The sequence below is a fragment of the Coregonus lavaretus genome (genome assembly GCF_964263955.1).
Source record: "Coregonus lavaretus genome assembly, chromosome: 2".
NCBI lineage: Eukaryota > Metazoa > Chordata > Actinopteri > Salmoniformes > Salmonidae > Coregonus > Coregonus lavaretus.
In genome coordinates this window covers 50,946,389-50,964,310 of record NC_139989.1, presented here as the reverse complement: position 1 = coordinate 50,964,310, position 17,922 = coordinate 50,946,389, and the positions used below count along the sequence as shown (strand labels likewise).

Here is a 17,922-nt window from a genome sequence, read left to right as displayed (position 1 = left end):
CTCTCAGCAGGGTGGTGTTGGTCACATGCAGGGCATGATGCCTCACCAGGGGCTGGGAGGGCAGCTGGTCCACCCTACTCCAGGAGCGGGCGCCCAAATGCAGGCCCAGTGGAGACAGCCCCTGGCAGGTTAGCTACAGCCGTGGACCCCTTCACTCAAATCAAACACTGTAAAGACAGTTTGGAGCTAGACATCAGTGCAAGGATTGGCATTAGAATGCAGTCTGTCATTAGGAAACAATTGTTTCCTATTGATAGACCTTTTGTGTGTAAACTGCTAAATTCAAAAGGGAGGGTGATTGAACATATCTCTCCCATCAGTGCCTATGGTTATCAAACTGAGACTCGGCTATATGGCGTTGACACAAGCAGCGGGATGAATTGAGGATGTTGCAGATTAAGGTGATGCACTCGCACAGAGTATCTGCGTATGTGCACGGGTGCCCTTCAGTTTGCTGCAACCTGATCGCTGCGGGACCAAAACAGCGGAGCAGTTTAGACTTGCGCTTCACATTCTTGGTTTTTGCTGAAGTCTGCTCGATAACGCTGTTTACTTCGTGCGTCGCTGACTCTACCTGTAACTCAACAGTAGTTAGTCTATAGTTTATTACCACGGTGTTTATGATAATGTCATCAATGCACATGTTGCTGTCCCAGGTTAACTCTCTCCTCTCTCTCTCCCCCTCTCAGGTCAGATGATGATGGCTGCTGGTCAGAGGGGCCCTGGAGCCCAACCCCCCGGGATGCCCCAGGTGTCCTCCGTCATGGAGGATGAGATTCTCATGGACCTTATTTGAGTTTGCACCCAAAAAGACTACATCCCACAGCAGCCAGCATTTTCAGTTTCATCATGGGGGCAGACTGGGAGATGTAGTTTTCCAAGTTTCTACTCTGGCTTTGTTTTCTGTTTTTTCCTTTTATATCAAAAGAGCAGACAACAGCAGGGAGAATCAGGAGTTTGTACTGTAGAGCTATTGGAGATGATAAGGGGAGGACATGCAAGCACACACTCTCATGCATATGCACACACACACACACACACACACACACACACACACCCTGTCACACACCTAATGAAGTCAACCCAATGGGAGGACAGTGTTCATTGCACTGTTGTGTGCTTGTATGGAAACCTGTTTCACATTCATTTAATTGTTTATATGAAATGTCTTTTTTTTATTGAGGTTAAACTTTTCCTGAAGTTGTTTTTTTGAGCTATAGATGACGTTGTTTTATTGAGATGAAATAAAGATGAATTTTGTCAAGGAGCCAACTGATGTGTAGAGTCCTTTTTTAAAAGTGAGTATACACAGATCTGGGCTCTCCAACCCTGTTCCTGGAGAGATACTGTCCTGTAGGCTTTTACTAAAGCCCTAATCTAGCGCACCTGATTCTAATAATTAGCTGGAGCAAAATCCTGCAAGACGGTAGCTCTACAGGAACAGGGTTGGAGAGCCCTGACGTAGATTGATCTGTACCTGACTGCCTGTTAGACTGTCAGAAATAGTTGGCTATCTGAATGTGTGTTTATTAACACTACAGCAGTTCACCTTTACAGTGTGTGAGAATGACTAAAATAGACAGACCGATATATAGTTTGAAGTGTTTTTCTGCCAAATGATGTCACAGTGTTAATTCTAACTACTCCAATATGTTGTGGAACCATACCGAGGCCTCCTGTGCCAAGTAGTTATACCAGATGGCGTCGCTTGGCCATGTTTTCCCTGGCATAATGCACAATCAGGCTGACCGCATGCGCACATGGCAGTGTACACATATGAGCTTCACACTGCTAAAAACAACCTAATAACACATTGCAGACACTCGCATAGCTCTCAACATTAAATATTATTGCCATTAAATCCTGTAGTGTGTACTATACACAGACACCTGTACTAACCGCACACAGTCCAGTGAGTTGTATACACATGCTGATAAACAAAACATTATGTACACTTGAACCTTATTACCCTGCAGACCAACACATTGTTAGCCCTGTGCAGATGCACAGACAGGAAGTGATGTCAGTCCCTGTCACCAGGGAGATGGAGATGGTTGCTTAGATACCATGACACTGGGTTCTTGTTTCTAATCTTTTTCCTCCACCTCTCCCTCACATGTACTCACACACACACACAGAAAGACAGAGACACTGACTAGTTCCCCAGTGGCTGGCGTTCATCTCTCATTTGGACCCCTCCTTCCATCACTGGACGACCCTGTGAGCTGACATTCTCCCTCTCTCTCTCTCTCCCTTTCTCTTCTCTGTCTTTCTAATGGGCTGAGTTAATCTCTCTGTATTTCGACATCACTGCGTATGCTTTAATGCCAGCTACACGTCTTTGAAATGTTGATTTTACCATATGAGCAGGGAAGTAGCAGAATAGTATGCATGACACTAGAAATAGAGTATGTTGATTTTGTTGTGATATATACTGAGTTGATAGAGCAGATGTTGTGACCTAGCTCTTTTGCCTATGTTATTGAATGAGACTGTTGACACTGTTCCTCTAGCTGTGGTTTGTCCGTCCTGGTTGTCAAGGGGACAGAGGGCCATTGTGTGAGCCTGTGGAGTTTATTGGCCTGGTGGGGTTTATGGGTCTGGGGGCAGAGTTTGTTTTATGGCATGCTGGAGGAGGTGTTCACAAGGCCTGCTGGTGGAGGAGAGGAGGAGTATTATCAGGCCTAGCGGTGAGTGGATGTGTTTTTAGTGCCTTCTGGTACAGCTACATTTAGCCTGGAGAGGGGATGATATCATGCCTTAAATTGGATTGGTGTTTACTCTTTAGGGCCTGGTGGTCGAGGTACACTGGGCCTGGTGGACGAGGTACACTGGGCCTGGTGGTCGAGGTACACTGGGCCTGGTGGTGGAGGCCAATGCAGCCTAATGGATGTGGGGTGCCAGATGGTGTTGTTTGTGATGGAGGAGGTGTATCGACTCAGTAGTGGAGATGCAGGCTTGGTTAACTCTGTGTCAGAGTGCAGCTCCTCTTTCTCTACCAAGCGCAACACAGTGTAGTCAGATAATAATAATAATAATATGCCATTTAGCAGACGCTTTTATCCAAAGCGACTTACAGTCACGCGTGCATACATTTTTGTGTATGGGTGGTCCCGGGGATCGAACCCACTACCTTGGCGTTACAAGCGCCGTGCTCTACCAGTTGAGCTACAGAGGCCTCCAGATGCTGCAGAGAGTTCAGCTCTGAGATACTGAGAAGGGAAATACAGAAACAACAGAAGAAGAGAAACAGGGTGCCTCCCGCACGGCCGGTGTGTCTGGCTCACTTCATACCCTACAGTCTCCATGCTGCTGAGACCCAGCCGAGTGCTAACGTAGCACAGCTCCCAGCTAACGCAGTTAACGCTAACAGAGACTCAACTCACAAACACAGCAACATCCACACCACAGCAGCCATGAGATCTGAACATTACCCAGGGCACAGGGAGCTACAGCAGCCAAACACATCTCAATGTGCTAACACAGCACAACACAGAGAGGAACAGGAACATGAACACGGTGTAGCAGGACAGAGCATTAACAAAAACGCAGAGCCGCAGATACTAGATTGCAAGTGCTCTACCTTCATATGAACTGTATTAATTCTCCCAGTGGCTCCCATCTCTATTCATTTAACGGCTTGTGGTGTCCACTCAATCAGTCACTTATATGCTGCCCAGACGGCCAGAACAGAACCCAGCACCGGAGGGAGGGGGGGGGGGTTTACTCCAGATCACACAGCCTGAGAAGACACTGCGGTACAGGGACACAAACAGGGAGAGAGAGAGAGAGAGAGAGAGAGAGAGAGAGAGAGAGAGAGAGAGAGAGAGAGAGGGAAGGAGGGGTGGATGTGTGTGTGGCTCTTTTAAATAATCAGGGTGGAGAGATGAAGAGATTGGAGGTGAAAAGAGAGCGGTCTATATCAAGGGTGAAAGAGATTGAGAGGTTCAAAGTGGAGAAAGAACAGTCAATATCAAGAGGCAGTGATAGGGAGAGATCCAGGCAGACAGACAACAGCACTGTGTGAGAGAGAGGAGAAGAGAGGGAGAGAAGGAGGGAGGGATGTGGTGTGTGTGAGTTAGAGAGAGGGAGGGATATCCACTGCACTGTTGTGTGACTGGAAATTTAATAGAGAAAGGGATGGAGGGAGGCATGCAGGGGAGGAGGAGGAGGGGAAAAGGAGAAGGGGAGAGCGATGCAATGCAAAAGTGCTGCACATTGGTATGGAATTCCAGGGGACTTCTATAGGCTGTGAACAATGGTACACCATTGTTAGGGGACAGGGAGGAGAGTAAGAGGGAGAAAGAGAGCTAATCGTATAGATGTGACGTCAGTGGAGTGAGTGGTCTATTGTGTACTGCAGCGAGTGGAACTGGTGGGTTAAACGGAAGAGAGACGGTGGGGGGTAAGGGGGTGGGGGGGCAGCTTAGGCCATGTACATAGTGGGGGCATTGAGTGGGCACCATTCCAAACACAGACCTTAGAGGGAGCCCCAATCACATGTAACGTACTAACTTTCATGAAATTGTCCGTTACTCACATGGAATGAAAAGGAAGGTATAGGGAGATAGGACACCACAATGATGGAGATACAGGCTGCCTTCACACAAACAGAAGTTCTGTGTGTGTGTGTGTGTGTGTGTGTGTGTGTGTGTGTGTGTGTGTGTGTGTGTGTGTGTGTGTGTGTGTGTGTGTGTGTGTGTGTGTGTGTGTGAGTGTGAGTGTGAGTGTGAGAGAGAGAGAGAGAGAGAGAGAGAGAGAGACTGGGAGAGGAGTGGCTGTGAGAAAGACTGATTCACCATGTCTGAATATAGAATGTTATCAATTCACCATTAATCGCCCATCTGATTATCCCCTGCCCCCCCCCCCCCCTTCTCTTTCTCTCTCTCTATTGCACAGACGCAGTCTCTCATTGCAATGACCTCTCCCTCCTCTCTCAATCCCCCAATCGCTGTCTCCCACTGATACGCCCCCTCCCATCTCTGAGTATCACAATATTGATCTCATATTTGAGAGAAATCATACTAAATGGAGAGGACACAGACCCGCACTGAAAGATTCATAGCAATAATTGAACGTGCGCGCTCGGGGGTGGGGCTATAGGTACTGTATGTGCTTGATCGTTGCCAAGGGAACCTGTCAGAGCCAAACAGCAGAGAACGTTCCCTAATAAAAACACACATGCATCTCTAACCCCCCCTCACTCACACACTCTCTCTATCCCTCTCTTTTACTCTATCTCACACACACACACTCACACTCTACCTCTCTCTCTATATATATCCCTCTCTCTCTATCCCTCTATCCCTCTCTCGCTCTATCCCTCTCTCTCCCTCTCCCTCTCTCTCTCCCTCTCCCTCTCTCTCTCCCTCTCCCTCGCTCTATCCCTCTCTCTCTCCCTCTCCCTCTCCCTCTCCCTCTCCCTCTCTCTCCCTCTCTCTCTCCCTCTCCCTCGCTCTATCCCTCTCTCTCTCCCTCTCCCTCTCTCTCTCCCTCTCCCTCTCTCTCTCCCTCTCCCTCTCTCTCCCTCTCCACCCCCCTCTCCTCCTCTCTCTCACTCTCTTTCTCTCTCTACCTACTCAACTTCAAACCCTGAGTATAACCTGTAGAGTAACAACTAAAAAACACAAAGATGCACATTTATCTTCATCAGCTTTCTGTCAGGATTACATGTATTTCACTGGAGGCTGCTTAGGGGAGGACGGCTCATAATAATGGCTGGAATAGAGTCAATGGATTGGTATCAACCACATGGAAACCATTTCTTTGATGTGTTTGATACCATTCCATTGACTCCATTCCAGCCATTATTATGAGCCGTCCTCCCCTCAGCAGCCTCCACTGTTGTATTTACATCAGCACACGCTTTTCGATCTAGCAACATAAAGTCCGTTTAGGGAGATCGTCCATTATACCCAGTGAAGCAGTGAGAATATGTGTCTTGCATGATCTGCTATTTGTGACATGTGACAAATGTGTTTTGTTCACCTTCACACACCTGCACCATAAAACTTGGATAATAAGCCCACCTTTTCAAATACTCAATTTGGAGTGTGGCTTTCATTTGCGCAACAACTTTGGGATGAATCATTCTATTGATTGATATAGTTTCCCCAACTTTGAGAAAGTAAACTATTCAGTAGAATAACAAAACGTGTTTAGGACGCTGTTGGTGTATGAATCTATATAGCAATAGTCATTGCGTCCTCGTTGCGTCGTAATGAGAGGAGTGGGATGTGCATCACCAAAGCGCAATAGGGACAATAGTTAACACCTACTTGTCGGATACAGGGTATGCCAAGGGGCATCTACACAACAGAGGTGCAGTACTTAATTGTATAACATAATAAGAAAGACTAGCCTACATATCGAATAAAGTTATGTAAGTTAGTAATCGTGCTGCCTGGCCTGCCTCTGAGACAAGGGCAAAGAATCCTATCCAACCAGACTGGTCTCAATCAACGGGAAAAGGTGCATTTGTTGTTGTTGTTTGTTGGAAATTCTCATCCCTTCCAGCCGTGCGCGCGTGTTTATAGTGGCCTACGCATGCCTGGAGAAACAGACATGTTTCATTTAGATGTCGCTATTCGTAGTTAAACGAAATAGTCTATTAGGCCTATGTTTCGTCATGATTTTTCCATCACCCTCTTTCGGGGGTTGTATTTTACCATCTGGTCATGTAGGATGAACGGGCTCTGCTTACTTAGATCGGGAAAACACAGCGCTATGGTACAAGCGCCGCAAAAGGGTGAATCAATTTGAGAGAGAAAGAGAGAGAGAGAGAGAGAGAGAGAGAGAGAGAGAGAGAGGGCGGGTTGGAGAGAGAGAGAGAAAGGACTATAGTGAGAGAAAGGGAGAGAAGACGCTGACTATAGGCTACGCCTCTGCAGTTTAAGGAATATATTAAAAGGAAAGGTAAGATTCATTAAATGGTATCAGAGTATAAGGGACGTTATTCGTGTGTCGCATGTTAAACAAACCCCGTTGTTGACTTTGGATTCCCAGGTTTCTTTCATAAAGCATCGTTTATCTGCTGAATAGTTTTCGCTGTTCCATGATATTTCATTTGCGGTTGTCGTTAGCGAATTAATGCGGTGGTATCTGTATTTGTGTGTTTGCGTGCGTTTGTGCGCACGTTCGTCTGTGCGTGCACGCAGCGAAGCGCATCAATGTAAACTGATAAATGTTAAGGCTATTGCTTTAATAAGGACGGCGTTTCAGAATTGATAGGACAGAATATCAACCATGTTTCTGGAAAGAAACAAGCGGATAGCCTACATTATCGTCCTGAAATGTGAGGGTTATCGGCTCCTTAATCCATTAATTGTGGCGAGACAATACATTTAATTTGTTGACAGTACTTACGAATGAAACAGGAAAGTCAAGTGATTCGTGTACTTCATACTTCCTTCATAACAAGACGTGCGTGCGTCTCGTTAAATTGCCTGTTTGTGACATTGGTGTCGTGTCTTTGGCAAATACCATTGATAAAAATTGATTAATGCAAAGGGAAGTAGCCTAAATAAAGGTTATAATTATTGCCTATAATTATAATCATTGTTTTGCTATGGCTCGTATTTCACAGTTCTGCTTAGTAGCCTAATGCGTGGCTTATTAAATATTTCTTATTCAATAGGCCTATAGTTCTGAGAAAAAGTTATTAGGCTATACCCACTGGGCACAGACGTCACTTTAACGTCTATTCCATGTTGGTTTCATTGAACTGACGTGGAAACCACGTTGAGTCAACTAGTGTGTGCTCAGTGGGTACTATTAAGCCACATTATTTGCGGTCATTTGTTTTGTTTGGTTATTCTCTCTTGAGAATGATTAGTGTCCCTTAATAGTGTGAATAATGCGGAAGCACGGTGCGCGGCACATGACCGAGGCATGCAGGTTAAGCCACTATAACTGTGGCCCACAGATGAGACCCTCTGGCTGAGAACAAGGAGCAGATAGATTAGGGCTGATGAATGAAGATCTACCGCCTCTATCTGCAACACAACGATACGGTTACGAGCGGATTGAAATGCTAATGTGCAGCAGTGTGTTTCGGGTGGGCAGTCTGGCAGAATGAGATTGCTGCCTGGCACGGCAGTCAGTGGGCACCGTTTGATTTCGTGAGTTTATCATAGGGGCTAAATTATTAATGGGGCGTTAGAGGGCAACATTTGATTAGATTGAGGGTGAAGTGTGTTGTGCGATGGGTAGTTAGGCTAGAATGGGGGAGAGGACAGTGCTTTAAAAGAGGCCCTTCAAGCACTGGTCCTGGGCCAGTTCTGCCTCTCAGCTGGTTGTGGATGGCTGAAGTTGTAATTCAGCTCCAAGCTGATTTTGGAGCAGTGCTCAGAGGCATTTCTGTTCGAGATATGACTGGGGCAAAGCTGCCATTCTGAGAATGAAACGTTATTTAATTGTGAATTTGTGGAGTTGGATTTAAGGGTTAAAGAGATGAAATAGAGAGCAATTGACAGAAAAAGTTAATAGACCAATACACAATTTTGAGAGAATATTTCCCCCAGGAGACAAAGGAGTGAGCAAAATGAACACTGGTTAAAATAGCTGATGTCTGACTTTATACTCATCTCATTTTAGTCATTTAGCAGACGCTCTTATCCAGAGCGACTTACAGGAGCAATTAGGGTTAAATGCCTTGCTCAAGGGCACATCGACAGATTTTTCACCTAGTCGGCGATTAGAACCAGCGACCATTCGGTTACTGGCACAACGCTCTTAACCACTAAGCTACCTGCCGCCCTCTGGTTCATTCAATCATCTAAACCTCATCCACTGCTGGTCTTAAACATAGACCCAGTCCCATAAACCAGTCTCACTGCTGTTACATCTGTGGAGGCAGTGGAAATTGTATTCATTAAACATTGGCACCATGTCAGATTTGATACTTGTTAGTACCTACCACTGCTTCACTCTCAATTGCTCAGTGAACGACTGTGATGTATGCCATTATAACTACAAGCCTACGCGCTTATTCTTAACCATTTCGCTTAGGACTACAGATGTAAAAATGTAAGGCAACGTTAAGTTTTTAATGTTTCCCTTATAGCGGTGTTTAAAGTGCTCAGATCAAACGGTGCCTGCTAGTACATGTGAGGTGGAGCTGTGTGGGTAATCAAAGTGCACATCCCTCTCCTCTCCACTCGTAGGACCAGTACACGTCACAGAGTGGCCCTGGGTGGATGAGAAGAATGTCACTTTAAATATCACATGACAGACAAGGCCTTTTAGCCAAGGGCAGGGTTTTAAAAAGATCAAGACATCTCGTAGCTGTAAAGACAAGGATAAATCTAGCTCTTGAAACACACGCAAATGGTTCTTTCCCTTCCTTCATTCCTTCCCTCCCATCCCCTCACCAAAGATATTCCCTAAAAATGTCCTTGAGATGAATTGAAACAAATTAAAACCAGACTGGGTCAAAAGGTCACCAATAACAAGGGGAAGACAGTCAGAGGAAAACAAGACAATTATTTATTAAGCATTGTCCTCTACGTACATTTACGTCATTGAAGGGCTTAGATGTAATTTCCCCAGGCTTCACACTCCAAGCAAATCCAGAAACCTGCTACACTAAATTAGTAAAGGCCTTGGAACTGTTAGGGATCTGTCATGTAGCTGTGGCCCAGGCTGACCCAGAATCCTTTTCAGTCTTGACGGTGCACAGCCATGGCAGCTCTTCACCTAATATGCGTGTTATTAAAATTAAACAATGTCATGATTCACAAGGAAAGGTTAATTCAGATTACTTAATAGCGTGCAAGTGGAATATTTTATTCAAGCCATAGTTGGCCTGCTGTAGGACATACCATGCATTTGAACTCTTACCCCATTCACCCAAACTGAGTTGTTGTTAAGGAGCACTGCTTGGAATTGACATAATTTTTGCTTTGTCCCAGTTAGCTAGCTTTTAATATAGATCTCACTAGATTTTAATATAGAGCTTGCTAGATTTTAATATAGAGCTCACTAGATTTTAATCAAATCAAATGTATTGATCATATACACATGGTTAGCAGATGTTATTGCGAGTGTAGATGTTAGAGCTCACTAGATTTTAATATAGAGCTCACTAGATTTTAATATAGAGCTCGCTAGATTTTAATATAGAGCTCACTAGATTTTAATATAGAGCTCAATAGATTTTAATATAGAGCTCACTAGATTTTAATATATAGCTCGCTAGATTTTATTAATACAGTAAAGAATAAAGGAACATCATTGCGTTAGCAAGCCCACAGAATCCACACAAGCCTCTGGTTGGCTGTTTGCCTCAGAAAGAGAAGAGCGGACAGGTCAACTATGCCCAGTCAGCAGGCTAATTTGAACTGTTAAATAGTTCATTTTAACACATTTGCAAACATGCCCTACAAAACCAAGCCGAGAGTCATAATGTTGTTGTTGTCACAAATTAAGTGTGGGATGGGTGATCTCAGTCATTTGAGAAATCAGGCCAGCCTGCACTTTAATTTCAGAGTCACATCACTGCATAACTGATGAGGCAGATGAAAACAAGCAAACAGGAACAGGGGAGATTACACCTGCACACCTGGCCAAGAGCAAAGCTGTCTGGGACTGGGAGATAATGCCTTTCTCTCTCTGGGCTCTCGGCACCTGAATCAAGTGCTTTCAGACTTGAGCACTGTCAATCTGCACAGCCCTGTTCACCATTTTGGAGTGTTACGTTAGAGAGAAAATACCACAGTAAAACTAGTCTTTTACTGTATAAATGTGGGTGTGAGTGTGTGTGAGAGAGAGAGAGACTTGACTTTTTGAAAGAGAACAAGATGGGGATATAGATGAGACTGGCACTATTCTAAATAGGGCAAGAAGTTGGCTGATCTCTATATAGGCTGGGATTGTCATTGATTGATAGCAGCCCAACTTGCTGGTGTCGTCAGGATGGAAGTTGAAGTTGACCGCTAGCTTGCTTGAGAGACTTGCTGATCAGCTATGATAGGCTGAATTTGTGGGAACAACCTCGGGCTGGCCCTGAATAATGCAGTGTGATGAACCGCAAGGCATTACAGCCTCTGTTATCATGTCACACATATCAGCGTTTGTCCCCACATGTGCCTATACATTGTCCACACATGTGCCTATACATTGTCCCCACATGTGCCTATACATTGTCCACACATGTACCTATACATTGTCCCCACATGTGCCTATACATTGTCCCCACATGTGCCTATACATTGTCCCCACATGTGCCTATACATTGTCCCCACATGTGCCTATACATTGTCCACACATGTGCCTATACATTGTCCTAACCTCGGGAGGGAAGGACAAAGATCTAGGTTTCCTTTTGCATGATCTGGCATCACTTAAATCTCAATAACCAGGGTCTGGATATTGGATGAGCACTGACTGACCCATTCTCAGCAGAGCTGCTAAGCTGCCTGCCACTGATGGCAGAGCAGATATAATTAGCTGTGATTGGTTTGATTGAGTGTCCAGCCCAGGCCTGGGTGTCGGCCCTTCTGGGGCCATGATGACTGTCCGGGCATTAATTATTGAATAATAGTTGGGAGACTGGCAATGGTTAATGATATCAAATGAATACCATAATAGTGGAATTTCCCCTGGGGGGGATGTGCTCATCGTGTTTATGTCTCTTACAGCAGGGGAGTCTGGGTAGGGACTGGGAGCCATAGATAGGTTTCCATCATGTGTTAATGAAAGGTACCGTGGGAGTGAGAGTGGTCTGCTCTACTAGACTGCTTTGTAGGGACAGCTGGGTAGGCACTATAAGGTTCAACCATGTGTTAGTAAAGCCGGTCGCATAATGGAGCGCGATCATGCTGCTGGAAGCGGTAGGGTTACGGTTGGATCGTGTTATTAAAAATTTGTCGGGTAATAAAAGTGGTCAGTTTTACACGGTTCGGTCGTATATATTGGCTAAGCCGGCTGGGTGATGGTGGTTGGGTGGGGAACTTTGGTTAGATCATGTGTTAGTTAATGTGATGGGGTAATGAACACAGTCAGGCTTTCAGTGACCTCTCTGCTTTGGAGGCATGGCAGCTTGGCTGCATCAAGGCACAATATCTTGAGGGAGTTTGTTTCGGGTCAGTGGCAGCATAATAGCTCAATACAGCCATGCAGAGTCAGACAAACTGAGGCTGGGGGCTTTTCCTCTGTCTGCTTCACTGGCTATGTGTGATCAGAGAGCACTACAGTTAGCGCCTGCCTGCCTGCGAGGATGTTGATGATGATGTTGATGATGTTTATTACAGTGTAATGGTGATGGTGTTGATGATAATGGTAGTAATGCAGCAACTAGACTTTGCCATGATCTTGCCATGATTATGATGACCACAAAGCATCATGGGGCGGCAGGTAGCCTAGCGGTTAAGAGCATTGGGCCAGTAACTGAAAGGTCGCTGGTTCGAATCCCTGAGCCGACTATTTGAAAAATCTGATGATGTGCTCTTGAGCAAGGCACTTAACTCTAATTGCTCCTGTAAGTCGCTCTGGATAAGAGCATCTGCTAAACAACTAAAATGTAAATAAGCATCTTGCTGAATACCATAGGTAGATCATTACCAAATTGTATTTTTGGTTGACTGTTTGGTGAGGTCACTGTTTGGTGAGGTCACTCCAACAATGCTCCACTAGGTGAGTGGGAACATGACTGAGAAGAACACGTAGGCAGAGCAGAGGTCGTGGTTGGTCCTGGTTGTAGGAAGTCACATGTAGATGTGGGAGGGCTACACATCCAGGCTGGTGATGTCACAGGGAGAATGTGACAGTGGGGGAGAGCAGTTCTAGTCCTTAGTGTCTCCTAGTAGAGTTCTCTGAAGATCAGAGAGGAGCAGGCAGGCAGCAGTTAGTGACGTCATACATTATTACTGCGATAAATCACAGATTCTGCCCTATGGTTTGGAAGGATGATTATTCTGAGTGCCATGGTGAACAACACGCAAGCCTTTTTTATTTTGTTTCTCCTCTTCTCAGGGGTCTGCTGGCTGGGGTTATACGGAGAGTGTTGACTCAGTTGTACTCATTTATGTATATGTTTTGCCACTCTTGCATTTTTTTCTCTCCTAGTTTTTAACTGGGTGCAGCAGCACCAGTGAGTGAGAGCCCCAGCCCCAGCCCCCAGGCCAGGCCCCAGTCCTCAGTGTGGAGTGATGGAGCTGCCCCGTGTTGGGAACTGCAGAGCCAGGCGACGAACACCCCTGCTGCTGATGTGACGGAGACATGCAATATGGTGAGTGAGCAGGTTACTATGGCAACCCAAGTCTCTGTGCGAGCGCTTCCATTTCGCACAGCGTGGGAGAGAGGGGTGGAGAGAGACCGTGGAGAGGGGAATGATGTAGAAACCAGCGGAGGAGAGGAGAGGTGTGGAAAGAGCAGTCGGACTGAAAGGGGTGAGGAGAGAGAGACACAAGCGTTATATGAAGAGAGGATAGACAGATCACAGAGGAAAAGAAGAGGGATGATAGAGGGAGTGGATGGAGTAAAACTAAGTGAGATGTGAATGATGGGGTGAGACCAAGGAGGCATGATAGAACAGTAAAGCAGAAGGGAGGGATGACAGGGACGTGTCCTGTGATAAAGAGGTGCCCTGCTGTCAGGTATACAAGCTTGTTATTTTCCTATTTACACCTCCATATTCTCATCCAATACCTTTCTCACTCCATATACAGTACGTTTTCCATGTATCTCTCTCTCACTGTCCCTCCATTCATCCATCTATCCATCCATCTCTCTCTCTCTCTGTGTATCTGTTTCTCCCTCTCGCAATGATTCGGTTGGCACGGCACTCTGCTGTGAGAGAGACTGACACAGTGTCAGTCTTGGTGACTGGTCTCCATGGAGACGTCCATCAGTCAGTCTGTGTCAGTGTTTCCTAGGCGAATCCTTATCGTGTTTGTCAGTGAGGGTGTTTATCTGTCTGTGTATTAGTCAGTGTGTCAGTCATATAGCATGCTGGGGCAAGGCCTGGATGGATGGGGAGTGTTACTTAACACACACACACAAACACACACAATATGCCGTCACACATAAGGACATACATTTAAAAATGCACATATGGCACTGTAGACACACATAGAATGTTACACACATAGAATGTTACACACATAGAACATGTGAGGATAAATGCACAAACACTCATACACACACACATTCTATGCATTCTGTAAAACACATCATATTTTGACCCCACAAAAACAATCACACACGCTTGCTTGCGTGCCTTTCCCCTGCCGTGGAAAAGGCAACTTGAAAAACAAGGTTTGACGAAAAAAATGCTGAAGCAAGTTCTCACAAAAATAGCTTGGAGCAACAAGCAGTGCTGAGCTATGCTGTGTCTGGAGGGGCTTTGAAGGGAGCCGGTGAAAGGGTGGCGTTTACATGGCTCTGTAAATGGCTGAGAGACATTTTGATTAACGGCTGACTCCGGCTTCCCCCTCAGCGCACAGGAATTGAGTGTATCAACATGCTTAACACCCTTAAATACAGATTAATTGTTCATGAAATCGGCATCTCGCAATTAATTGAAAATTAAATACAGAAATATCTAATTTCAAGTATTCACACCCCTTTGCTATGACACTCCAAATTGAGTTTAGAAAGAAACACACCTGTCTAATGTCCCACAGTTGAAAGTGCATGTCAGAGCAGAAATTATAGTCCAAGGAACTGTCCGTACATCTCCAAGATATAATTGTGATGAGGCATATATCAGAGAGAAAAATGTAACTCTTTGGCCTGAATGCAAAACGCTATGTCTGGAGAAAATCAGGCACAGCTCATCACCCGCCTAACACCATCCCTACCGTGAAGCATGGTGGTGGCAGCATCATGCTATAGGGATGCTTTTCATCAGCAGGGAGATTGGTACGGATAGAGGGAACAATGAATGGAGTCAAATACAGGCAAACCCTTGATACCATGAAGTCCAATGAACTGTCCGTACATCTCCAAAATAGAATTGTGATGAGGTATATACAGTGCCTTGCAAAAGTATTCATCCCCCTTGGTGTTTTTCCTATTTTGTTGCATTACAACCTGTAATTTAAATTGATTTTTATTTGGATTTCATGTAATGGACATACACAAAATAGTCCAAATTGGGGAAGTGAAATTAAAAAATAACTTGTTTCAAAAAAGTATAAAAAATAAATAACGGAAAAGTGGTGCGTGCACATGTATTCACCCCCTTTGCTATGAAGCCCCTAAATAAGATCTGGTGCAACCAATTACCTTCAGAAGTCACATAATTAGTTAAATAAAGTTTAATTTTTTAAAATTTAGAATCCATTTTGAATTCAGGCAGTAACACAACAACATGTGGAATAAATCAGGGGGTATGAATACTTTCTGAAGGCACTGTATAGTCGTCTAGTGAATGTTAGAGTTATGTTAACATTGAAAGGTCTTTCATCCCAGCATGCAATGATGAGTGGTATGAAGCTTGCAGTGAGGGATTTGAGCATGTGGGGAAGGTAATGTAATGTGTGTTAATGGGAGTGCTTTAGCAGGGTGATGAACACAGTGACTTTTAATCTGCTGCTCATGGCCCTTCCTCTGAAGGGGAGGAGGACTCTCTCTCTCTCTCTCTTGCTCTCTCTTTGTCCTGTATGAGCAATTCTGAATAGATCAGGCCTTCACTCTGCATCCTGAATTCTAATGCCCACAGACTGTGTGTGTGCATTGAGAGAGACTGCTTAATGTGTCTACGTATAGAGTAAGTGTGTGTGTGTGTGTGTACTGCTAAGTCATGCTTTACAATTTACCCCGGCTATATTGAAAGTGTTAAGGTCTCATAATTTATCAAACAAGAACTCTGCAATATTTATTCAATGACTTATGATACATTATGTTAATAATAATAATAATAATATGCCATTTAGTAGACGCTTTTATCCAAAGCGACTTACAGTCATGCGTGCATACATTTTTGTGTATGGGTGGTCCCGGGGATCGAACCCACTACCTTGGCGTTACAAGCGCCGTGCTCTACCAGCTGAGCTACGTAATTTGCTTAAATATGGATTACCAACTGTCAAAAACCGATGTTGTCCCTGACATACAAAAATGTGTTTTATATAAACCTGTGTGTGTAAAAAACATGGCATGGGATGAGGGTTGAAATCAATATGAAGCACAATAGTAGTGTTTTCACCTGAATCTGGTAGCTGACTGGCACAATCGTCCCCTGTCCTCCTGTGCCTGTAGGCCAGGGAGGGTATTGACTGCCACCATTGATTTACCTGTACTAACAACCCCACTCGAACCCTGTGCACAATATTTCAATAACCTGGGGGCTTCCTCCCCTGAGATCCACATAAATCAGGTATTACTGAGCCAACACAAAGCAGGAAGTTAGCACACTATTAGTCACACTGCTTACAGCGCACCCTGCATTGTGTGTGTCAGTGTGTGTGTGTGTATCAGTGTGTGTGTGTCAGTGTGTAAGTGTGTCAGTGTGTGTGTGTGGGCATGTGACATCAGCTCTCATTCAACAACAAGGCCAGTGCTCCTCCTGTGTATCAGGGTAGGGGTGGAGGAGAGGTGAGGTGGAGGGGTGGTAGGGTTGGAGGAGAGTTGGGGTGCAGGTGGAGGCGTATCAGGGTAGGAGTGGAGGAGAGTTGGGGTGGAGGCGTATCAGGATAGGGGTGGAGGAGAGGTGAGGTGGAGGCATATCAGGGTAGGGGTGGAGGAGGGGTGGAGGTGGAGGGGTGGTAGGGTTGGAGGAGAGTTGGGGTGCAGGTGGAGGCATATCAGGGTAGGAGTGGAGGAGAGTTGGGGTGGAGGCGTATCAGGATAGGGGTGGAGGAGAGTTGGGGTGGAGGTGTATCAGGGTAGGGGTGGAGGAGGGGTGGAGGTGGAGGGGTGTTAGGGGTGGAGGAGAGTTGAGGTGGAGGTGGAGGTGTATCAGGGTAGGGGTGGAGGAGAGTTGAGGTGGAGGTGTATCAGGGTAGGGGTGGAGGAGGAGTGGAGATGTAGGGGTGGAGGAGGGGTGGGGGTGGATGGGTGGTAGGGTAGGGGTGGAGGAGAGTTGGGGTGCAGGTGGAGGCATATCAGGGTAGGGGAGGAGGGGGGGTGATAAGGTTGTGGTGCAGGTGGAGGCGTATCAGGGTAGGGTAGGAGGGGGGGTGGTAAGGTTGGGGTGCAGGTGGAGGTGTATCAGGGTAGGGGTGGAAGTGGAGGAGGCTTCCTATAGGCTTCCTCTCAGTGTGCCTAGGGCAGCAAGACAGTGGTGTACAAGTGTAGCTTTGTTTTGCCTATTGAAAGGTTGTTCAGTCACACAGACAGTGTGTGTGTGTGTGTGTGTGTGTTTGTGTGTGTCTGTCTGTCTGTCTGTCTGTCTGTGTGTGTCTGTCTGTCTGTGTGTGTCTCTGTGTGTGTGTGTGCGTGTGTGTGTGTGTGTGTGTGTGTGTGTGTGTGTGTGTGTTTGTCTGTGTGTCTGTGTGTATGTGTCTGTTTCTGTGTGTCTGTGGGTCTGTGTGTCTGTGTCTGTGTATCTGTGTCTGTTTCTGTGTGTCTGTGTGTCTGTGTCTGTGTCTGTGTGTCTGTGTGTATGTGTCTGTTTCTGTGTGTCTGTGTCTATGTCTGTGTGTATGTGTGTGTTTTTCCCAAGTTGTATTATAGAGACAGTATGTACAGGATACACATGGTACAGTATATACACCATCCAACAAAATGCTGACTTGCAGGTTCCTTCTGGACAATGCAACAACAATAAGAAATAAGAAAAGATAAGAATACGAACATAAAGGAAATGGCTCAGTAGAGTAGAATAGACATTGTGTGTGTGTTTTCTGTTGGTTTCCCTCCAATAGTCTGTGCGTGACTGTGCTCCTCCTGCAGAATTAAACAATTTTTTTGTTTTCCATTAAATCGGGGACTGTGTCATGATGCAGAATTCTCCTTTTTATTTATGTAAAAGCTCCT

At 45.5% G+C, this 17,922-nt stretch overlaps 1 protein-coding gene across 13 annotated transcripts in view; it reads left to right on the top strand.

Moving 5' to 3' along the window:
* Window positions 1-1,270, top strand: part of LOC311149340 (mediator of RNA polymerase II transcription subunit 25-like) — a gene marked incomplete at its 5' end in the record, with an annotated part of 100,679 nt that extends 99,409 nt beyond the window's left edge. For all 13 annotated transcript variants that reach the window (XM_084186503.1, XM_084186500.1, XM_084186499.1 and 10 more), the window contains 2 exons: window positions 8-128; window positions 690-1,270. In XM_084186503.1, coding sequence (XP_084042629.1) covers window positions 8-128; window positions 690-796 — 228 coding nt within the window. In that variant the 3' untranslated portion in view covers window positions 797-1,270. The remainder of the gene's footprint in view (window positions 1-7; window positions 129-689) is intronic.
* Between the last annotated feature and the right edge of the window lie 16,652 nt (window positions 1,271-17,922).